This window comes from Prionailurus bengalensis, chromosome E2 (assembly GCF_016509475.1).
Source record: "Prionailurus bengalensis isolate Pbe53 chromosome E2, Fcat_Pben_1.1_paternal_pri, whole genome shotgun sequence".
Lineage (NCBI taxonomy): Eukaryota > Metazoa > Chordata > Mammalia > Carnivora > Felidae > Prionailurus > Prionailurus bengalensis.
Window position 1 is genome coordinate 18,848,521 of NC_057352.1, and position 24,253 is coordinate 18,872,773.

At 46.9% G+C, this 24,253-nt stretch overlaps 1 protein-coding gene and 1 long non-coding RNA gene across 4 annotated transcripts in view; one reads left to right on the top strand and one right to left on the bottom strand.

Moving 5' to 3' along the window:
• Positions 1-219: 219 nt before the first annotated feature.
• LOC122495077 lies at positions 220-11,682 on the bottom strand. Its single transcript, XR_006300328.1, has 3 exons — positions 11,553-11,682; positions 2,024-2,086; positions 220-591 (listed from the first exon to the last, which is right to left on the bottom strand). It is a non-coding gene; the product is annotated as an uncharacterized LOC122495077 (long non-coding RNA).
• A 783-nt stretch (positions 11,683-12,465) lies between these two features.
• ZNF792 (zinc finger protein 792) overlaps positions 12,466-24,253 on the top strand; it is a 35,509-nt gene continuing 23,721 nt past the window's right edge. For 2 of the 3 annotated variants that reach the window (XR_006300310.1, XR_006300311.1), the window contains exons 1-4: positions 12,466-12,833; positions 16,023-16,149; positions 16,632-16,754; positions 17,618-20,369. Coding sequence is in view for 1 of the 3 variants with exons in the window: in XM_043600613.1 (XP_043456548.1) it covers positions 12,798-12,833; positions 16,023-16,149; positions 16,632-16,754; positions 17,618-19,236 (1,905 nt within the window). In the remaining 2 variants the exon portion in view is untranslated. Of the gene's footprint in view, positions 12,834-16,022; positions 16,150-16,631; positions 16,755-17,617; positions 22,075-24,253 lie in introns of those variants that run through there. The other variant, XM_043600613.1, reaches the window with a different exon arrangement.

Sequence of the window (24,253 nt, forward strand, 5' to 3'; positions counted from 1 at the left end):
CATGGGAAAACCAACAGCATACCTGGATCGTCGTGCTCCAGGGATGTTCCAAAGTCCCCGCTTATTTTTGCCTGAATATTAAGTGTAAATCCAAAGAATGTAGGCTTCGTCTATAATTCAAGCCTCAGTCAATATCCGGATGAGCTTCTTTGTTTTACTAGGTTCAGTAACCCACAGACGCTTGATACTTATTCGAAGCTCCGGCTTGTGTTAACCTTAAAAATAAAACTGTTAATTATTTTGCCAGAAAAACTGATTTATTCGGGAGCAGCAGAGAATTACAATTCAAGCCACGCAAGCTACAGCAAAACCACAAACAAGTCCAAAGCACAAAGGAGAAGTTGGTTCTTTCATAGAGAAAAGGGGGGTGGGGGACTTGGGAGGAGCTGTTGTAAACAAAAAGTCCATTGGAGTAAACCGGGAGTCGGAAGTGTAGTGGCTTTTCATTGGTTGAGTTGTGTGTGACAGTCTCTCATTGGCTAGGCTGTTGCTGGGCTGGGAGAAAATCTTTCTTCCTCTGCTGGGATTGTAAAGCAGGCTGCTTCTCTTTGGGAACGCAGGTCTGTCTCTTTCTGTTTGCTCTGCAAAGGGCTGTGAGGAGTGGTACAGCGTGAGAGCTCCCCCTTCTGGCCTTCCAACTCCACTTTAAATGAGACATAAAAAAAGATAACGGACATTTTCCTTATTCAGTTTCACATTTACGAGGAGCATAAGGTTTCCAGGGGCAAAATACAACTTTGCGGTCCAGGCGCAATATTTAGAACATGGTATCTAACCCTGAGGGAAAACCCTTGTCCTCAGAACTAGCAAGACCGTCCTTCATTACCTTCAGCCTGAAACCAAAAGACAGCTCTGGGGCTTTCTAGGATTACCTGGATGTTGTAGGAAGTGGATTCCAAGTTTTTCTAACGTAGCGTCCCCTTTATATGGCATAATTTAGGAAACTATGCCTCACCTTCTACAATGGGACTCACTTTCCGTGATGTATTCAAATCCTTCAAAACTTCCCTTTCCTGTGCTTCCACCTTGAGGCTCCCAAAGCATCCTTTGCCCTTCTCACTAGTCATTCATTCATGAGAGAGAAGGACATGCTTTAGGTGCTTTTTCAAGCAGAGGCCCATTGGGTATTTTAGTCTCGCGCTGGACTGCGTGGCTGAAGCCATTTCTTGTTGTAGAGCAGTCATGGCAAGAGCAAAGTTGGTTCAGGCGACAATGGATCTTGTGTTAGGTACGTACCCCATGTGTGCCCAAATCCTTCTCCTAACTGAAACACCGCATTTTTTTTTCACCTCTCATCTTGCCTCTCTTGAGATCCTTTAGCTCGCTTCTTCTCACATTACCACCCCCGTTGTTCGAAATCTTAGCGTTGCTGGTCTTCTTCCTTTCCTGACTGGAGGGGACGCACGTGACTGCAAGGCAGCCACCTGAACTTAACCCTTCTGCACTCCCGCCTTTCAGAGCTTCCCCTAACAGACCCAGACCTCACCTTCTCTGTTGATGGATACTAGCTCCTCACTTCACAAGGAACATTTCAGGCAGGATCTGCCTGAATCTGTAGGTTTCCAGAACCCCATGAATATGAGTGTCAGCCTCACACCCAATCATCCCAGATAACAGAATTCATTCCAGTTGGCGGAACTTATGGTTCTCACGCGGGGCTGCACGTTCGTTAAGGATAGATAGGAGAATTAGTATCTGCACAGATAACAGATACCTTTTGAGTTGGAACTATGGAACTGAAAAAAGGGAATGTCGTTTTAAATGGAGTTGGGAGGTCCCTGGGTGGCTCAGTCAGTTGAGCCGCTCACTCGTGATTTCAGCCCAGGTCAAGATCTCAAGGTTTACGGGTTTGAGTCCTGACTTGGGCTCCATGCCGTCAGCATGCAGCCTGCTTGGGATTCTCTCTCTCACCTCTCTCTCTCTCTCTCTCTCTCTCTGCCCCTCCACTGCTATGTCTCTCTCTCTCTCTCAAAAATTAATAAACTTAAATAAACTAAACTAAAATGGAATTGGGAGGGGGTACCTGGTTGGCTCAGTTGGAAGAACATGCAACCCTCAATCTTGGGGTCATAGGTTGGAGTCCCACCTGGGATACAAAGAAATAAAAAAAAAAACTTCAATTTAAAAAAAGGGGGCCCTGGGTGGCTCAGTCGGCTAAGCATTCAACTCTTGATTTCAGCTCAGGTCATGATCTCACAGTTCGTGAGTCTGAGCCCCACACGGGGCTCTGAGCGCTGACGCTGTGGAGCCTCCTTGGGATTCTCCCTCTGCCCCTCCCCCACTTGAGCATGCACACTCTCTCTCTCTCTTTCAAAATAAATAAATATTTCTAAAAAGCAAGGTTCCCTATAAATGAATAAATAAATAAGGCCGGAAGGGGGAGCGCTCACGCTGTACCACTCCTCACAGCCCTTTGCAGACCCCACAAGAGACCTTCCTTGCATTTTCCCACAGGAAGAAGCCTGTTTTTACTACGCCAGCAGGCGGAAGGAAGATTTTCTCCCTGCCCGCCAACAGGGTCGCCTATGGTTGTGCTGTAGCTTGCATGTCTTGAGTTGCAGTTCTCTGCTATTCCTGAACAAGCCCATTTTTCTGGCAAAATAGTCAACAGTTTTACTTTTAAGGTTAGCGATACTTGATCGGTATTTATGACTGCACGTGGCACAGCAACTCAAAACGGGAAATGCGTGGCTGATCACTTCGAGGATTTATCGGCGCCAAAAGAAGTGGACGTATTTAAAACAGAAACTCATATGGGCGATAAGATCCACACGCAAAGGGGGAACTTGCTAAAGCCAACAGCTCAGAAACCTGCCCCCATTCCACAGCAGACAGAATGTTAAATCTCCTCTGCCTACGCGGATCAAAGCTTCCCCGTGTAAGAGGGCTACTGCTTAACCACTGTTGCTACATTGCTGCTGGAACAATTTTTCTCTCTCTGGGATGTTGCTTTTGCCCTGTCTTGACTGAGCGCATGAATGGATTATTAAATCTAAAATTGCAAAACTCTCAGAGAAACTTGGCCTTCCACGATCCGAGGTTTTATCTTCGGCTTTGATGACTTTCGAATCTCCACCCACGTCAACTCTTCTTCTATGAGACACTTACTGGAGCATCTGTGAGAATTCCACACATGGCATGGGCTACAGAAGACTCTGGTCTGGTCATTTCAGACCTTCCCAAATATTGCAATGGACTGACTGACTATGCCCATGCCTTATCAACAGGTTAACACTGTTTTTCCTCCAGTCTTCCCATCTAAACTAGTCCACATATAAAAGTTGGGGATTTCGCTCTCTGGAAACCTCACTATCAAAAGATTAACCTTGAACTTCGTCCGAAGGGTTCATATATGCAAGTCTCGGTTTTCCTACCTGCACCCAAGAGCGCTGTAGCTCTGATTCTCCATCCCACACGTTTCTTGGCATATCCTCTGTCCACAATCACACCTGTAAGCTCTAAATATCCCAGAGTTTTTAAACTTAATAATAGACTTTATGTTTTTGAAGAATAGTTTTAGATTTACAGGGGAAAAAATGAGCAGGTAAGTACAGAAGGCTTCTATATACCTCTCCCATATGCACATAACATCTTACATTATATGATACATCTGTTACAATGAATGAATCGATGTTGATACATTATTATTAGATGAAGCCCATAGTTTATCCAGACTTCCCAAGCTCTTAACCTAATGCCCTTTTCATGTATCAGACTCCCATCCAGGATGCTGCATTCAGTTGTCCTGTCGTTGCAGGCTCTGCTTGCCCGTGATAGTTTGTCAGACGTTCCTTGTTTTTGATGAACTTGGCAGTTCTGAGTAGTACTGGTCAGGTATACTGTAGGACGTGCCTCCATGGGAATTTATCTCATGATTTTCTCATAATTAGACTGCGGTTATAGGACTTGGGTAAGAAGATCATAGAGGTAAAGTGTCATTTTCCCCACATAATATCAAAGGTACTGTGCTATAATAGGAAATATATTTGGTCTTTGTCTCTGGTCACTGAAAAAACTCCTAGAACCCACGGAATTCCCTGAGTGATAAGAGTGTCTCTGTTATTTATAAGGAGCCCCTTTTGAGTACACCCAAGTTTATGCTAGTAAGCTGACTTAGAAGGGATCCCTAGACAACCTCGGGTTGGGGCTGATCACCAGACAGATCAAGTGATTTAAGGTCGAAACTTTCAGCTCCAGCCATTGATCTCTGGGAAGAAAGGGGGGAGGAGGAGTATCACAGATTAAATTCTATAAAAACTCTTGAACAACAAGATTTGATGAGCTTCCAGGTTGGTGAGTTCATCCACATGTCCAGAGGGTAGTGCACCCCAGTTTCATGGGGACAGAAACTCCTGCACATGGGACTCTACCAAACCTGGCCCTACGTACCTCTTCATCTGGCTGTTCGTCAGTATCCTTTATAATATCCTTTATAATAAGTACTTACTTATATCCTTTATAATAAGTACTCACTGGTAAGTGTAAGTCAATGTTTCCCTGAGCTTTGTGAGCATTCTAACAAATGATCAAATCCAAGGAGGAGATTGTGGGAACCTCTGATTTATAGTCAATCAGTCAGTGGCACAGGTAACAATCTGGACTTGGAATTGGCATCTGAAGTGGGGACAGTCTTGTGAGACTGAACCTTTAACCTTTAGGATATTGATGAGGGAGCATGAGGCAAGCTGAGACCCCGCAAACACCCTGCAGCCTCTCACCTCGCCTCCGGTGGGATACATGTGACAATCCTCAAGCACTCCTGGCTGCCTTAAAGCTAAGAGAAGGAGAAAACAAAGGGCTAACTGATAGAGATCACAGTCCTGCAGGACATGAGTCTCCGTCAGTTTACAAATGTCTTAGTAAATTACAAGAAAAAGGCAATCTTATCAATAGCCTAACCTCCAGAAACCCATAGACTCAATTTCCTGGAGCCCTAACCTCACCTTCCCCTCCATGGTGATGTAGGGAACAAAGGCAAGACACAAATGTAATACAATTAAATTTCTTTGTAACCTGCAGCCCACTGACAAATATTTGAGAGAGGCAGAGTAAAACATTCCTCCGATAAACTCCCAACTGTCTTGTCTTACCGAAAAACAATCTGTGAAAGAAAAAACTGATTACTGGACTTCATTAAGATTAAAAACTTCTGCTCTGTGAAAGACATCGTCAATAGAATAAGAAGACAGGCTTCAGATTGGGAGGAACTTTTTTGCAAAAGGTGTATCTGATGGGGTGCCTGGGTGGCTCAGTCGGTTGAGTGGCCGACTTCAGCTCAGGTCATGATCTCACAGTTCGTGGGTTCGAGCCCCGCATCAGGCTCTGTGCTGACCGCTTGCTCAGAGCCTGGAGCCTGCTTCAGATTCTGTGTCTCCTACTCTCTCTGCCCCTCCCCCATTCACGCTTTGTCTCACTCTGTTTCTCAAAAATAAATAAATGTAAAAAAAATTTTTTTTAAGGTGTATCTGATAAAGGACTGTGAGCTAAAACAAAGGACTATTTTTTTTTAATTTTTTTTCAACGTTTATTTATTTTTGGGACAGAGAGAGACAGAGCATGAACGGGGGAGGGGCAGAGACAGAGGGAGACACAGAATCGGAAACTGGCTCCAGGCTCTGAGCCATCAGCCCAGAGCCTGACGCGGGGCTTGAACTCACGGACCGTGAGATCGTGAGATCGTGACCTGGCTGAAGTCGGACGCTTAACCGACTGCGCCACCCAGGCGCCCCAAAACAAAGGACTATTAACAGAGAAAGTAAACAACCCAAACCCAATAAAAAATGGGCAAAAGATGGAACAGATACCTCACCAAAGAAGATATCCAGAGGGCAAACAAGAATATGAAGATGCACACGAGATATCATTAGGGAAACGCAAATTAACACAATGACATACCACTACACACCTATTAGAATTGCCAAAATCCAAAACACTGACAACACTGAATGTTGATGAGTTTGTGTAGCAACAGAAACTCTCATTCCTGGCCGATGGGAATGCAAAACGGTCCGTTTGCTTCGTAAGACAATTTGGCAATTTCTTCCGAAACGAAACTGACTCTTAGCCTACAAGCCAGCAAATGCATTCCTCGGTATTTCCTTGAAAGAAGTGAAAACTCGTGTCCACACAAAAACTTGAACACGGATTTTTATAGCAGCTTTATTCATAATTGCCGGAAACTGCAAGTCATCAAGATGTCCTCCAGTAGGTGAACGCATAAACTGTGGTACGTCCAGACGGTGGAATATTATGCAGTGCTATAAAGAAACGAGCTATCAGGCTATTGAAAGACTTAGAGGGAACTTGAATGTATATTCCTAAGTGAAAGAAGCCAATCTGAAAAGACTACATATGATTCCAACTATATGACATTCTGGAAAAGGCAAAATTATGGAGGCAATAAAAAGTTCAGTGGTTACCAGGAGCTCGTGGGGGCCGAGAGGGATGGATGGATGAATAGATGCAACACGGGATTTTTTTTTTTTTTTTTTTTTTAGGGCCGTGAAAGTATTTTGTATGAAACTATAATGGTGGACACATGACATCATACATTTGTCAAAGCCCAGAGAGAGTGATGCAGGCAGGGCAGGTGCGATGACCCAGAGGGGGTCCCATAGGTCCAGCCAAGAGGGTGTTTGGCATTGAGCAGGATGGAAATCAAATGCAAACCAGCAGGAAGTAAGAGCAGAGTTTATTGAAGATGTAGTGAGAACAGATACAGACAGAGCATCTGGAAGAGACTCAGGAAGGAAAAGAATAATGACTCTCCTGTTTGTTTGGGGTCTGGAGTTTTTACTGAAGAGTGTGGTCTGGTATACATGTCCTCTTGGGCATCCAGGACCTAGTCGGATAAGGACAAGTACCTGGGTGTCCTCCATAAGTCACTTATGCCCTGGTCTCGGTGTCTGGAGTCAGTTGTCTTGGAAACCTACATGAAACCCCACCTGGTCACCCCTTTAGATGTTAGCTATTTGCTAGAAGACTCCAAAGAAATCATTAACTCCTTGCGCTCTACAAGGAGGACATACAATAGGCATATATAAGCTGGGGGTGGGGGGTGGTCCTCACAAGAATAGAAGCAGGAAAAGGAGTTTTTTTGAACAGGGTCCTTTCAGTTTCCCTGTCTCAAAAGTACAACACAGTGAACTCAAATGTAAACTGAAGATTAATTTTGTTTGATAACGATGTGTCAATGTTAGTTCATAGATTATAACAAATGCACAACACTCTGCAGATGTTGAGGGAGGAGAACCTAAGTGCACATGTGCGGGAAGAGGTATATGGGAACACTATACATTCTGTTCAATTTTGCTGTACCTAAAACTGCTCTAAATATACTGTCTATTAATTTTCAAAATTTAATCCTTTACCTTATGCCTGTTTGACAGTCTAAAATAAAAAAAGACAGGGGCACCTGGGTGGCTCAGTCGGTTAAGCAACTGACTTGGGCTCAGGTCATGATGTCATGGTTCATGGGTTTGAGCCCCACATCGGGCTCTATGCTGACAGCTCAGAGCCTGGAGCCTGCTTTGGATTCTGTGTCTCCCTCTCTCTCTGTCCCTCCCCCATTTGTGCTCTGTCTCTCTCTGTCTCAAAAATAAATAAAATGTAAAAAAAAAAAATTAAATTAAAAAAGACAGGAAATAACAAAGTGTTGGCAAGGACGTGGAGAACAAGGAACCCTTGTGCACTGTTGGTAGGCGTGGAAATTGACATGGCCACTGTGGAAACAGTACGCGGGCTCCTCAAAAAAACAGAAATACCGTATGATGCAATAATTCCACTAACTGGGTATTTACCCAAAGAAAAAGAAAACACTAATTTGAAAAAGATATAGGCACCCCTATGTTTATTGCAGCATTATATACAATAGCCAACATATGGAAGCAACCTAGAAGTCCACCGATAGATGAATGGATAAGGAAGATGTGGATGGAATATTATGCAGCCATAAAAAAGGATGAGTGTGTGCCATTTGTGACAACACGAATGGACCTAGAAGGTACTAAGCCAAGTGAAAGAAGTCACATTGAGAAAGACAAATACCATACGATTTCATTCATACGTGGAATCTAAAAAAAAAAAAAAAATCCCAAATGGATAAACAAAAAGCAGAATCAGATCTATAAATACAGAGAACAAACTGATGGTTGCTATAGGGAAGGGAGATGGGCAAAATGATAAAAGGTTTCTAGTTATAGAATGATTAGGTCACAGGAATGAGGGTTGTAGCATGGGAAGTACAGTCGATATTGTGGTCACATTGTATGGGGACAGATGGTAGCTTCCTTGTGGTGAGCGCAATGCATAAACTTGTATAATCACTACACTATACACCCGAAACTAGTGTGTGTCAGCTAATTATTTATTTAAAAATAATTAAGACGAATCCTTCAGGGACATATTGAGCCATTAAAAATCTCTGACTGCTGGGGCGCCTGGGTGGCTCAGTCAGTTGAGCGTCCAACTTTGGCTCAGGTTATGATCTCGCAGTTTGTGGGTTCGAGCCTTGCATTGGGCTCTGTGCTGACAGCTCAGAGCCTGGAGCCTGCTTCGGATTCTAGGTCTCCTCCTCTCTCTGCCCCTCCCATGCTCATGCTTTGTCGCTCTCTGTCTCTCAATAATAAATAAACGTTAAGAAAAAAAAAGAAAAAGAAAAAAATCTCTGATTGCTAATCTGAATATTTATTCGATAGCAACTTAGTGTAAAAGTTGATGCATTTGGGTTCTCTGCTTTTCTTTGCCTCCCTTCTTCTTTACCCACTACTTTATTTTTTTTTTAATTTTTTTTAACGTTTATTTATTTTTGAGACAGGGAGAGACAGAGCATGAACGGGGGAGGGTCAGAGAGAAGGAGACACAGAATCTGAAACAGGCTCCAGGCTCTGAACTGTCAGCACAGAGCCCGACGCGGGGCTCTAACTCACAGAGTGCAAGATCGTGACCTGAGCCGAAGTCGGCCGCTTAACCGACTGAGCCACCCAGGTGCCCCTTTACCCACTACTTTAAAAGTACTGTCTACTCATTTACAACCCCCAAATTTTTCTACTTTGGAAAGTATTTTCTTTGATTTTACTTATTTAAGCAAAAAATTACAAATAGTTATTTTCATCCATTAGCGCAGAGTTATAAATACCTTTACCTTGCTTCTAGGCAATATAGGGAACTCAGAATATCCATCACTTTGTCCCATTTCGATTACTATGATTTTTATGGTATGCATGGCAATGCCATCATTCTAACCCCACAGGAGATAGTATTTCTGTTTTACACAGAGAATGAACAGTTGCATGAGCCCACAAACACACCCCTCTCTCAGATCCTCATTCCTTTCACCCTGAAGATTTCACCTGGAATCACTTCTCCTTGTTCTTAATTATAATCATTAGCATTGAGTTTTATGTGGGTTAATTTCCCATTAACCTTTTCTTTTTTGGCTTGAAGTAATCTTTTTTAAGATATCTTTTTTCTTGAGAGACACTTTTGCTATGTATAGAAATCTAGGTTGGTGGTAATTTCTTCAGCAGTTTGAAAAGATCCTTTCACCGTGTCCCTGAACCACAGCCATCTAGAGGGAGTGAGAAGTGAGAAGTAACCTATTTTGCTGTAGTCTCCTGGTATGAGGTTAGGTTCAGAGTGTAAATACTAAGATTGAGATTGAGGTGGTGATGGGATGGGGTTTTGGGTTGTCAGAGAAAAGAGGGGCAGCAAGTGTTCATGCGTAGGAGAAATACAGAATGAGTATTTGGTTACCAAACTGATGGATTGTTTTTGAAGCCAGTTATATTTGCTCACCGATCTCTTTTTCTCTTTCTGTACACCCAGCTTCCCTGACATTTAATTTGGACTGTTGCAAATTAGTTTGGGGCAATGAAAAATGGACAGATGTAACCGTGAAATTGCGTCTTTCTTATGTCTTCATTTTGTGCCCCTTCCTGGTATGGCCTCCTTGGACCTCCGTTTTCGCCTCTCCAGGATTTAGTGCTGCCTGGTGGGCTACAGGCCCAGGCGGTGGTGGGCTGATTCTGTCTTGATGAGGACAAGGGCCTCCAGCCAACGGGCATCAAGCTGGCTTGATCGCATGATCTTGCGATCATATATTTGTACCTGGATCTGGCTACTCTGAATACGACAGTCAGGAGAGGGGCAAGTTTTGGTTCCTGTGACAGTGATATTCTCTTTGACCAACCTCTACTTAGACACTTCCGAATTCTCTTCTCAACTAGGCCCTGGCTTTCAGACTTCCATGTTTCTCTCCGCATTGTCTAATTGTAGCAAGAACCCTAAAGTCAGTTTGACCAGAACTACCCTCCATATCGGATCACGGGTGATATCTGATCCAGTCCCTCATTCCCCAACACCCCCCAGGTCTGATCATCCTGACCTGCCTTCAGCAAGAATCTTGTTAAGTCGGTTCAGTTGGAACCCCTCTTATCCCCTGATGTATCCTCTTAGTAATTTCCCATCCCCTCCCTCCCACCTGCGCCTATAAATTCCTACTTTTCCTTGTTCTCTCTGGAGAACAAGGAAACTCTTGTTCTCAAACTCTTTCTCACTACAAACTCCTACTGCAGTGGTCCCTATACTTAACACGATAGGGCCCGTGAAGAAAGTCCGCCTTATCATTCTCAACAAGTGTCTTGAATAACTTTTTCTTTAATGCCTGAGAACCAGAGATGAGTAATGGCATCTCATCTTATGTAACAAACGTGAAACCATGTGAGTTCCATTGCCCACTTAGGCCTGAGGGCATCTAACCCTGCTGTTCTCAAATGTTGAGTCATGTGGCCTGTAAGAATCTGTCCCTTGTGCAGTAGGCCTGCCTGTAGTTGATGAAACTCTCCTGCATAATGTATTTCAAAGAATACAAAAAAATAACCAAATGGTAAAAAGTGTGCGCTCATGTAAGCATTATCATCATTACCTCTGCTGCTACTTGCTGAATGAGACTCATTATTTTGACAAATAAGTTACCGTGCAGAGAACGGTCTCTGATTTGCCCTCTCACAGCAGGGTTTGTGACTTGTGATAACAATGATGATGATGAATCTTTTTAAAAACATTATTATTTTGAGAGAGAGAGAGAGAGCAACTGGGAAAAGGGCAGAGAGAGGGAGACATGATCTGAGCCAAAACCAGGAGTCAGACGCTTAACCTACTCAACCATCCACGCACCCCCATAACGACTCTTAAGTATCCAGCAGTAAGCACACCCTGGGCCCTGTTACTTACCAAGACTCCTTTTTCTCAAATTGGAGTCCCCTGGACGGCTTGTTCACATGCAGAACGCTGGGCCCCACCCGCAAAATTTCTGAGTACCTAGGTTTGGGCTGTTGCCCCCCAAACGAGGATTTTTAACAAATTCCCAGATGATGCTAATGCAGGTCTGAGAAGCACTGAATTAGAGCTACATTCCATGTTAGTACACAGACCCCGCGGATCAGGTGTTACCTTCAATTGTCAGTGTGAACCTGGGCCCCCCCGAAAGGTCTGAGAATTGCAGGACCAGCCTCTGTCCCCGCACGCAGAAATGGGTATCCCGTGATACACACCTGGGGGCGACTGGGACTTGGTTCCATTAAGAGAAGTCTAGAGACAGCCTCGTTAAGAGGAAAAGCTCGCGCTCCGCTGTCACAGAGAACCAGCAGGAACCAGCGAGAAGCAGGTAACGGAGCGCGTGCCAACATCCCCCCCCTCCACCCGGCACCGCCCCCTCGCACCGATAACCCCCACCCAGAGTCACCCCCTCGCACTACCCCCCCCCCACCAGACTCCCCCAAGTGCCACCCCAGCACCGCCCCTGCGCTCCGCCCTCCAGTTCCATACCACCACCCCGCACCGCCCCTAAGCACCACCCCCTCGCAGTGCCCCCCGCGCCACTCCCAAGCACCGCCCCCAAGAATCCCCCCCAGCACTCCACCCCTCGCTTCACCGCCCACAATGCCGCCCTCTCCCCAATTGCCGCCCCCTCTCACCACACCCCGAGCACCGCCCCCTCGCCCCTCCCAAGCAGCGGCCCCCAGCACCGTCCGCAGAACCACCGCCCAGCACTCCCTCCTCGCTCCGCCTTCAACACCGCCCCCCTAGCATCACCCACCCGCGCGCTCTCCCCAGTGCCACCACCTCTCATCGCTCCCAGCACCGCCCCAGCTCCGCCCCCTCGCACCGCCCCCAGCACCACCCCAGCTCCACCTCCTCGCACCGCCCCCAGCACCTCCCCAGATCCGCCTCCTCGCTGAGCCCTCCAGCACCGCCCCAGAGCCACCTCCTCGCACCGCCCCCAGCACCGCCCCAGCTCTGCCTCCTCGCACCGCCCCCAACACCGCCCCAGCTCCGCCCCTTCTCACCGCCCCAGCTCCACCTCCTCGCACCGCCCCCAGCACCGCCCCGGGGCCGCCCCCTCGCTCAGCCCTCCGGCGGGGCCGAGCGTGGGCGGGACGAGAAACGCAGGTCCTTGGAGGCTGAACCAGGAGTCCGCGCCTGGCGCCGGGCCAATGACAGCCCTTGAGCTCGGCGCCGCTTCGGGCCGGAACTTCCTGCGTTCCAGGCCAGCCAGTCCTAGCCGGGGCCGGGTGTGCGCGCCGGCGTCACTCGTGGCTTTTCCGGAGCCGGGGGCCGGGACCCTGCTCCGTGCCGCGCCCCAGAGACGCGGGTCCGCCCGGTCCGGCTGTGCCCCGCGTCCCGCGCGCCTGCACTAGCCGGGAGCCCGAGGGCCCGCCGCACCTGGGGCCAGGCGAGGGAGGGGGGCACTGGGGGCCCACTCGTCTCTGGCGGCTGCTCTGCGAGACCGGGTCCCGATGGCGGCGGCTGCGGCGCTCAGGGACCCGGCGCAGGTGAGTGCCCAGGTGTATGCCGCGACCCCTACGTTCGCGTACCCCGCACCTGGACCGCGGAGGTGGGCCTTGTCTGTCTTCTGTCGTCTCCCACCTCTCTCCGGGTTTTGAGTCTGGGAGCGCTGGAGGGGAGCCACGCCCGGTCCGGGGTGCTGAATCCAGGCCGGCGATTATACAGAGCGCTTCCCATTTCTGAAATCTTAGGACGCGAGGAAGGGTTTTCTAGGCACGGGAATCGGCGTGCACAAATGCCTGGAGGTGAGATTGACCTGAGTGTTCGGAGAGCAGTTGGGAGACAGTGAGCCCCGGAATGGCGGGCTGAGGAGCTTGATCTCTATTCTGACTGTGTTGGGAGCCATAGATGGGTTAGAGTAAAAGAGGAAACACCTGACTCGGGTCTTGACAGGCTCCCTGTGGATGCAGAGTGGAAAATTGACTTGGGGTAAGGGTGGAGGCAGGAAGACCAAGGAGTCCGCTATTGCAGTAGTTCGGATGAGTAGTGCAGGTGGCTGGAGGTAGAAATGATTGGGTTCTAGATCCGCCTTTTAAGTCAGGCTGACCAGATTTTCTGATGTGGAAGGTGAGAAGGAAAAGGGGTGGTTTTTGGCTTCAGCAGCTGGAAGGATGGATTGCCATCAACGGAGATGGGGAGGTTGAGTGTAGAAGGAATATTCAATATAAAAGTAGAAGTGAGGCTTTGGCCCTTTTGAGCTCTGATGTTCTAGAGACGCCTGAATGGAGTTGAGTGGGCAGGTAGACAACCAATTTTGGTGTTTTGGTGAGGTATAGTTAAGGTTATGAGAGACCGAATACACAAGAGGACAAAGGCTAGACCATACATAAAAATAGAATTCTGACCCACAACCTGCAGGGACCTGCCCAGGAAACCAACCTCTTTATCTACAATAAACAACCCAGGAAGCAGCCTGCTTAAATTAGAGTTCAGGAAGCCAGATTGCTATCTCTAGTGACAATCCAGGAACAATAGCTTCTGTAACAACTGCCCCCAAATGACCAGGGCTTGATTAATAACTGACAGCTTCTGTAATTTTTGTCCCCGCTTCCACCTTGGGACCAAGGAGAGAAAGCCAAATATGCACCCCTAACCCATCACATAGGACGCCCCATTTCTAGTTAGCCTGCCTGCCGCTTCCCCGTGCCCACAGCCCCCAGTCAGGGCACATCTGAAGCCTTCCCGTTTCCTCTATAAAGCTTTCCCACGCCTCTGCCTGCCTTCAAGGTGGCCAAACGTAAGTGATGGTAGCGCTCTCCCTTGCTATAGCAAGCTCAGTATAAATACCTTTGCTTGGGGAGCCTGGGTGGCGCAGTCGGTTAAGCGTCCGACTTCAGCTCAGGTCACGATCTCGCGGTCCGTGAGTTCGAGCCCCGCGTCAGGCCCTGGGCTGATGGCTCGGAGCCTGGAGCCTGTTTCCGATTCTGTGTCTTCCTCTCTCTCTGCCCCTCCCCCGTTCATGCTCTGTCTCTCTCTGTCTCAAAAATAAATAAACGTTAAAAAAAAATTGGTTAAATACCTTTGCTTTTCTTATTTGGTTGCTCTTTATTTCCACAGTTAAAATATCTAAAATGTGGCATCTGGTATGTGGACAAGGGTGTGGTTGTGTGTCCAGTTCAGGAGGGTGAACTTTCAGGTCATGGTGGCAGTGACACTAGAGGGAAAGAGGAAGGTGGGGCCTGAGAACTGAGAACAGGGGACTATGATTGGCTTGTTTGGCATTATAAAGACAGACATGGGGGCACCTGGGTGGCTCAGTCAGTTGAGCATCCAGCTTCAGCTCAGGTCATGCTCTTGTGATTCGTGAGTTCAAGCCCCACAGGGGTTCGCTTCTGTCAGCCTGTCGGCACAGAGTCTGCTTGGGGTCCTCTGTCCCCCTCTCTCTGCCCCTCCCCCACTTGCGCTCTCCCCAAAATAAATATTTTTTTAAAAAGACAAACATGAAGAGTAGCGCTCATGGTGGTGGTGGGGGACAGCTGGTGGGCTGTGTAAGGAGGGAGGAGTCTGGCAGGTGGTGTGGATTTGGGTGGGATGGGGAGGCTCAGTAGTAATGGAGCTGTTGTTACACTGAGCCCTGGGCTGTGCTTATTCACCCCTTTGCGTTCCCAGCAGGCCTTTGTAGTGACCCTTGATGGGGCCTCGAGGTTTTCAGTTGGGCTGGGGAATTGGCTCAGGGGCAAGTGGGGTCAGCTGGGAGAGCCACTAGACCCTGAGTGGGTGAGAACCAGAGTCACAGAGTGTGACTGATGAAGGGACAGGATGTGCCACACCGAAGTGGAGGAGGCCCAAGGGTATCTGATGTCTGTGTGGTTTTGCATGGCTTAGATTGAAGCCAGAAAAGGGCCGGGCGGGGAGACCTTCAAATCAATGGTCTGTGTTGCCCTTGGCAGTGGGAGCCACCCAAGGGTCTGGGTTGTATTTGCTGAGAATTTCTGGATGCCATGTGCAGAGTGACATGTGAGGGTCCTTGGAGGTGGCTATGATGTGGGCTTGGATGGGGGAGGGTACAGTGACAATAGGGATACAAGGTGCAGTCCAGGATGTGATATGTGTATAGGAGTAAGTGTGAGGGGCACCTGGGGGGCTCAGTCAGTTAAGCGTCTGACTTCGGCTCAGGTCATGATCTCACAGTTTGTGGGTTCGAGCCCCATGTCGGGCTCTGTGCTGACAGCTCAGAGCCTGGAGCCTGCTTTGGATTCTGGATTCTGTGTCTCCCTCTCTCTCTGCCCCTTCCCCGCTCACACCGTCTCTCTCTCTCTCTCTCTCTCTCTCTCTCTCTCAAAAATAAATGGACATTAAAAAAAGATTAAAAGAAAAAAAAAAAGGAGTGAGTGTGAGCCGTTGGCCCCAGGGGCCTGGTACTGGGGATTACGGGAGAAGACTGAGTCCGTGTTTGTATGTGGAAAGCCTGAAGTTGGTGGCATGGGAGGGGGCCCACAGAAGAGGGTGGGGCCCTGCACTTCAGGCCCAGAGCTTAGCTGGTGTCTCGCTGCTCACCCGCCTGTGGGGGGACTGACGCGGGTCAGGTGAGGCATGAGAAAAGAGCTGACATCCGTGGAACCAGGGCCTGGGATCTCCTCTGAGTTGGGAAGCTGGGGAGGTGGGGGAGCAGGGGACAGACAGGGAGTCCTGAGGAGAGAAGCTGATCGTGGAATGGACTGTCCCCATCATGGCAGGGCTGTGTGACCTTTGAGGACGTGACCATTTACTTCTCCCAGGAGGAGTGGGGGCTCCTTGATGAGGCTCAGAGACTCCTGTACTGCGACGTGATGCTGGAGAACTTTGCACTTATAGCCTCATTGGGTAAGGCCTTCGCACCCACCCGGTGTCCCGGGCTCATTTCCGCCTGTCCCCTTTTCCTTCCCGTGGCCAAACCGTGGGCAATGCTTCCTTCCCCACTCTCCCGGGATACGTGCTGCGATTTTCAGGGCTAAGCTGTGTGCAGGGTTCCCCTCCCCTCCCGCCCCCCCTCTCCCTGAGCAGCCCCAATACCTGCTGCCCCAAAACCTTGTGGGGAAGGCACTGGAATGAGGAATCTTGTAGGCAGCCCAGTGGATCCTGGCCAGCTTGGTCAGTGTCCACCTGGGTGACCATTTCCTTCGGCTGACGTTTCCTAGGTCCTGACTGCTAGGAATTCTAGGCCCTGCTGTGACCACTGGGATTTTCCGGCCATACCTCCCCAGTGTGTTCTTTTTTGTAATATTTCACTTTCTTTCCTGTGGTCTGTCAGCAGGTAGTTCACCTGGCCAAGTGCTGGCCACTCACCTGCCCCGTCTTTCCCGTAGGACTTACGTCTTTCAGGTCTCACATAGTTGCCCGGCTGGAGATGGGAGCAGAGCCATGGGTGCCTGACAGAGTGGACATGACTTCCGCCATGGCAAGAGGGGCATACAGTGGGCCCGGCTCTGGTGAGTCGGGGATGGGAGAGTGTGTGACGTCAGTGCTGTCTGCAAATCATAACTGCAGTCTTTGTCGCGTTCGTCATTGTTTGGGTGCCAAAGCCAACGGGCACATCTCTCTTTGACCTTTCGTTTCCCATTCTTGACGCATCGCCCCCCTGTCATTTTCTGCTGACTTGGGGCCCCTGGCTGGGCCCCACCTGTCTGGCCTTCCCATCTCACTCTTGCCACAGCTCCCTCTGTGACAGTCTCCCGCATGGACCTACACTCCTTATGTCATGATATGTGTATATTCCCTTCAGTAGTCCTTAAACACCAGCTACTTACTTGCAGTCAGATTTTCCTGGGCCTGGACACACCTTCTGCACAGGGCTCGTGTGTTACCAACAGCCAAGGCCCTGCCAAAAAGCCTTTATGGAGGAGTTGGAGGGGCGCCTGGGTGACTCAGTCGGTTGAGCATCCGACTGGCTCAGGCCACGATCTCCCAGTTTGTGAGTTCGAGCTCCACGTTGGGCTCCGTGCTGACAGCTCAGAGCCTGGAGCCTGCTTCGGAATCTGTGTCTCCCTCTCTCTCTGCCCCTCCCCTGCTTGCACTCTCTCAAAAATAAATAAGCATTAAAAAAAAATTTTAGAGGAGTTGGAGACCCCACCTTTAGGCTCAATACGTGTGCCCCATCATTGTGTCCTTCGTCCTGGTAAGACCCCCCTGTTTTGTGACCTTGTCGAACAGAACCTTCCTCACCCTGACCTCGGGTTTCTTATCTTGCCAGCAATCCTGTGGACTCATTCCTGGGTCAGGCATGCGTTTGTCACGGGGCCGTTTCCTTCCAGCAGAGTTCTTGTTAACTTCACCAGCATTTCTCTGCTTTCAGATTTTTGCTCTGGAACAGAGGGTGAGCATGGTGCGTCTGTAGGAGGAGTGCCACGTGACCGGAATCTCAAGGCAGCTCCGTCTGGCCAGAAGGACTACTCCTGCGACATGTGTGGCCTACACTTGAAAGACATTTTGGCCCTGGCTGAACACCGGGCAGCACATCCCAGGCAGAAGCCGTACGTGTGCCAGGCATACGGGAGAGAGTTCAAGTCCAGTGCGTACCATAACCAGCATCAGATGCAGCAGGGTGTAGACAAGCCTATCAGAAGGGATGAGGACAGGGCCTCCCTCATGAAGAGCTGCAGAGATGACGCATCACAGAAACCTTTCACAGTCAGGGAGGGTGGGAAGGACTTTGCGGATGGGAAGGCCGGATCCGGCTTTCTGCCGCATCAGGTCCCTCACAGAGTGGAGGAGCCACCCCGGGACGCTGGTGTCGGGGATCGTCACACCGTCCAAAGCCATAACAAGTGCAGCAAGTCTGGGAACACTTTCAGTGACAAACGCGCACTCGTTCAGCACCAGAGAACCCACGCTGGAGAAAGGCCTTATGAGTGCAACAAATGTGGGATATTCTTTAGCCATGCCTCCGGCCTCCTTCAACACCAGAGAGACCACAACAGAGGAAAGCCTTATGAGTGCCGGGAATGTGGGAAGTTCTTCAGCCAACACTCCAGTCTCGTTAAACATCAGAGAGTTCACACCGGGGAAAGCCCGCACGTGTGCAGCGAATGTGGGAAGTTCTTCAGCCGGAACTCCAACCTCATTCAACATAAGAGAGTTCACACTGGAGAGAAGCCTTATGAGTGCAGCGAATGCGGGAAATTCTTCAGCCAGCGCTCCAACCTCATTCATCATAAGAGGGTTCATACTGGCAGAAGCGCTCACGAGTGCAGCGAGTGTGGGAAATCTTTCAACTGCAACTCCAGTCTCATCAAACACTGGAGGGTTCACACTGGAGAAAGACCTTACAAGTGCAACGAATGCGGGAAATTCTTCAGCCACATCGCCAGTCTTATCCAACATCAGATAGTCCACACTGGCGAACGGCCTTACGGGTGCAGCGAATGTGGGAAAGCCTTCAGCCGGAGCTCTGACCTCATGAAGCATCAGAGAGTCCACACTGGGGAACGGCCTTATGAGTGCATCGAATGTGGGAAATTGTTTAGCCAGAGCTCCAGCCTCAACAGCCATCGGAGACTTCACACTGGCGAGCGGCCTTATCAGTGCCCCGAATGTGGGAAATTCTTTAACCAGAGCTCCAGCCTCAATAACCATCGGAGACTTCACACCGGGGAGCGGCCTTATGAGTGCCTCGAATGTGGGAAAACCTTCAGGCAAAGGTCTAATCTGAGGCAGCACCAGAAGGTTCACAAACCAGACAGGCCATATAAGTGCAGTGAATGTGGAAAAGCCTTCAGCCAGAGGCCTACCCTTGTCCGGCATCAGAAAATTCACATCAGAGAAAGGAGTGCAGAGAATGTGCTTCCTCCTCCAGCACAACCGTGCGCACTGGAGATAAGCTCTGAGGGCAGACTTTATGAGGGGGCCATCAGCCAGAGGTTGAACCTTGTTCATCCCAGTGTCCACACTGGGAAGATTCCCTATGAATGCTAGTTATGTTGAAAGCTTTCTGGAACAACGTTGCATTTTTCTCGCCACGGACTTTACCAGACCTTTGTCACCGCGAGTGTTTGTGGTAGGAGCCCTTTCAGCATTCCCAAGGACAGCAGGTCTCCAAGAGTGTGTCTCAGCCAGTCCCTGTGTTCAGACCTCTTCTTGTTTCAAGAGGGAATCCTGTGGAGCCTGAGGCCAAAGGAAGATGTCATTCCCTCCCTCTGTGACCAGTGTAGCTCTGGACATGACCCATCTTTGACCATGAAGACCTGAGCTGGATTCTGCTGGCAGCTTGCAGAAAAGGTTTCCCTTTTGTCAAGGATGGTTGATCTCCTGTGATGCTCGTGATGGATTTATCCAGACTCCACATTACCTATCCCAGCAACTACCTAGTTCACATCGCCTTATTGTAAAGCCACCTTTAGTATGTTTTGATCATTGTGAAGTGGGTTGAGGTCTCCCAAACTAAAAGGGTCTCCAGGCATTGCCTCAGAGGGGACGTTGCCACAGGATGGTGGAGAACACCTCTCGGTCCAGATTTGGCCTCCTTTGTGAGTTGCTATACAAGGCCTCCTGGGGAAGATTGTAGGACTCTGTGGGACTAATGTGATCTGAACGGCATGAATTTTTGTGAAGTAGAGATTACCCTGAGGATGGGGCAGTTGTGACAACCTCCACTGCATCTGGGAGCTGCATGAATAGGGCCCCATGTTTCCAGGGGATGCCTCACTTTCCCTAGCACTGTTAAACAGGCACCATTTACCTGGCACCTGTCAAGGAGCCATACGCCTTGAAGTCTAGCATCTGGTATACTGGTGTCCTAACTAAGCCTTACTGGGCCCAGTTGAGAGCATAATTTGTATGGAAGCACTTGGGGTGACAACGGAGTAGGTGAGGCTGCAGCAAACTAGAGGGAATGTACCTATTCTAGAAGTGCATCCACATTTGTCTCCTTGAATGTGACTGTGCAGGATTCAGGCTTTGCAGAAATTCTCAGGACCTCCAGACCTCTGTCCTATGACTTAGGCCACTGGCAGAGCAAAACTCTAAAGGTTTTGTGGCCACTAAGGCTCTCTGCACCATTCATGCCACAGCCATTGCTGCCTTGGCAGGAAAGTGGAGGCTGAGCGAAGGTGGGTCTTGTATTCCAGGGATGTAGCATTTGTGACATAGCCAGCCATTTTTGCCGCCAAGGCATGAGAGAGCAAGAATAGAGTCAACATAGGGTTGCCAAACCTAATTTTCTAAAATGAATGTGCAACAATTTCCTTAAATGCTTTAATGAGATAGGATTGTCATGCAACAGTTGTACATATTTGATGTGCACAATTTCATAAGTTTTTCAGTACGTGTTACGCTCAGGGAACCAACACCATCATGATAACGAACGTATCCATCACCCGCAAAGCTACCTCGTGCCTTTTACCGGCCCTCCTTGCCTTCCCAGAAAACCATAAAATTTACCTTTTCTTTGTTTCACCATAGATTTGTTGGCCTTCTTAGAATTTTATACAACTGGAGTTATTAAGTACTTATACCCTGTATTTGGTCCGTTTTCCTTCACGGCGTAATTTTCTTGAGAATTATCCATGCTGTGTGTAGGAATGGTTCATTCCTTTTGCCACCGAGTAGTGTTCTATTGAGTGAACCCATCATAATTTTTCATGCTTTATTTTTTTAATTAAAAAATATCTGGTAAAATACACTTAACAGAATTTGCCATGGTAACTATCTCTAAGTGCACAGTTCAGGGGTATTAAGAACATTCATATTGTGCAGCCATCACCACCATGCACATCCCGAGCCCTTTTCATCTTGTAAAACAAAGTCTGTACCCGTTAAACAATAATTCCAATGTCCCCCCTCCGCTGAGCCCCTGGAAACTTCCATTCTACTTTCTGTCTCTGTGAATTTGACTACTCCAGATACCTCATATGAGTGAAGTCATACAGTATTTGTCTATTTGTGACTGGTTTATTTCACTTAGCATCATGTCCTCAAGGTTCATCCATGTTTTATAGCCTGTGTCAGAATTTCCTTTTTTTTTTTTTTTAAGGCTGAATAATATGCCTTTGAATTTCTATGTCATATTTTGCTTATTCATTAATCTTTCAATGGATATTTGGTTTACTTCCACCTTTTGGCTATTGTGAATCATGCAGCTATGAACGTGGGTGTACAAATATCTCTTTGAGACCTTTCTTTCTGTTCTTTTGGATATATACCTGTTAGTGGAATTACTGGATCGTGTGGTAATTATGTGTTTAATTTTTTGAAGAGCCCGCATACTGTTTTTCACAGTTGCTCTATCATTTTACATTCCTACCAACCGTATACACGGGTTCTAATTTTTCTACATCCTCACCAACACCTGTTTTTTCTGAAAAAAACATTTTTAAATTTTTGAGTAGCATCTATCCTGATAGATATGAAGTGGTTTCGTGTTTTTATGAAAGGGTGTTGGATTTTGTCAAATTCTTTTTTGTATCAATTGAGAGGGTCATATATTCTTTGTTCTGTTAACGTGGTGCATTACACTGATTGATTTTCATAGGTCGCACTATCCTTGCATTCCAGGAATAAACCCCACTCCAACATGGTGTATAATCCTTTCAGTATGCTGCTAAACTCTGGTTGCTAGTATTTGGTTAAAGATATTTTCATCAGTGTTCATAAGGGATACTGGTCTGTATATTTCTTATAGTATCATTTTCTGGCTTTGGCATCAGGACAACTAAGTTAGGAATTGTTCTCTCCAAGTTTTTGAAATTTTCTTAACAAAGATCACTGCTACTTCTTTAATGTGTAAAATTCACCAATAAAGTCATTGGGTCCAGAGGTTGGTTTGTTGTGGGGAGGTTTTTAGTTGCGTATACATTATACTCACTACTTACACGTTTATTGAGATATTCTCTTCATGATTCAGTCTCAATAGGTTTTGTGTTTTTAGGGAGTAGTCTATTTCATCTCAGTTCCATTTTTGTGTGTGTGCACACTTGTTCTTGGTACTCTTGTAATCCTTTTTATTTCTGTAGAATTGGTAGTAATGTCCCCACTTTTATTTCTGATTTGAGTAATTTGAGTCATCTCTCTTTTTTAGTCACTCTAACTAAAGGTTTGTCAATTTTGTTAATCTTTTCAAAGAACCTTCTTCTGGTTTTGTTGAATTTTCCCTATTGTATTTCTATTCTCTTTAATCTCTAACCTTTATTATTTCTTTCTTTTGTCTAGCTCTTGGTTTAGTTTGTTCTTTTTCAAGTTCTTTAAATTGTAAAGTTGTTGATTTGAGATCTTTCTTTTTTAATGTAAGCTTCCTCCTTCATACTGCTTTTGCTGCATTTCATGAGTTTTGGTATGTTGTGTTTTTGTTTTCTTTCATCTCCAAGTATTTTCTAATATTCCTTGTGATTTCTCCTTTGTTCCATTGATTAAATATGGGTTAATTTCCACAAATTTGTGAATTTTCTAGTTTGCCTTTTATCAATGTCTAACTTCGTCCTATTGAGTTTGGACAAAATACTTTGCATAATATCTACCTTTTAAAATCTATTAAGCCTTAATTTGTGGCCTAACATGGTCTATCATAGAAATATCCCATGTGCACTTGAGAACAGTGTGTTTTCTATTGTTGTTGGTTAGAATATTATGTAAATTTCCACTAGTCTGATTGGTTTATGTGTTGTTCAAGACCTTTATTTCCTTACTGACTTTTTGTTTATTATTGAGAGTGGTCTCCAACTATTGTAAAACTGTCCACTTCTTCCTATCAATTTTTGCTTTTTATGTTTTGTTGGTCTGTTATTAGTTGCATAAATGTTTATAATTGTATATCCCTTCTTACTGGACATTTTATTACAATATAAAAATGTCCAAATTTGTCTCATAACTTTTTAAAATTTAAAGTCTGTTTTGTCTGATATTAATATAGCCACCCTTACTGTAATTGTTTATTATTTATATGGAATATGTTTTTCCATCCTTTCAACCTACTTTTGTCTTTGGCTATAAAGTTAGTCTCTGTGGACAACATATAGTTGGATCTTTTTTTATTTTTTTTAATGTTTACTTTTGAGAGAGAGAGACAGAGTGGGGAGGGGCAGAGAGAGAGGGGGACAGAGGATCTGAAGTGGGCTCTGTACTGACAGCAGAGGGCCTGGTGTGGGGCTTGAACTCACAAACTGTGAGATCACGACCTGAGCTGAAGTCTGACGCTTAACTGACTGACTGAGTCACCCGGGTACCCCTAGTTGGGTCATTTTTAAACATCCATTCTGTCAGTTTCTGTATTTTGATTGGAGAGTTTAATCCACTTACATTTAAAGTAATTACTGATAAGGAAGGACTTCTGTCATTTTGCTATTTGTTTTCTATATGGCTTTTGGGTCCCCATTTCCTATAGTACTGTCTTCTTTTGTTTTTGATTGTTTTAATGTAAAATGTTTTAACACCCTTCTCATTTCCTTTTGTGTGTATTCTATAGCTATTTTCTTTGTGGGTACCATGGAGATTATGTTGAACATCCTAAAACTATAACACTCTAATTTGAATTTATATTAGCCTAATTTCCATACCATACGAAAACTCTGCTCCTATGCAGTTCCACCTCCAACCCTTTCAGTTATTGATATCACAGAATTACATCTTTATACATTTTAGGTCCAAAATATATGCTAATAATTGTTTTTTTTAAATGCATTATCTTTTTAAATCGTGGAAATTAGCGAAGTTATAACCCAAAGTTACAATAATAGTGGTTTTAAAAATTGCACTTGTAGGGGCGCCTGGGTGGCGCAGTCGGTTAAGCGTCCGACTTCAGCCAGGTCACGATCTCGTGGTCCGGGAGTTCGAGCCCCGCGTCGGGCTCTGGGCTGATGGCTCAGAGCCTGGAGCCTGTTTCCGATTCTGTGTCTCCCTCTCTCTCTGCCCCTCCCCCGTTCAAGCTCTGTCTCTCTCTGTCCCAAAAATAAATAAACGTTGAAAAAAAAAATTTTTTTTAAATAATAAAAAAAAAATTGCA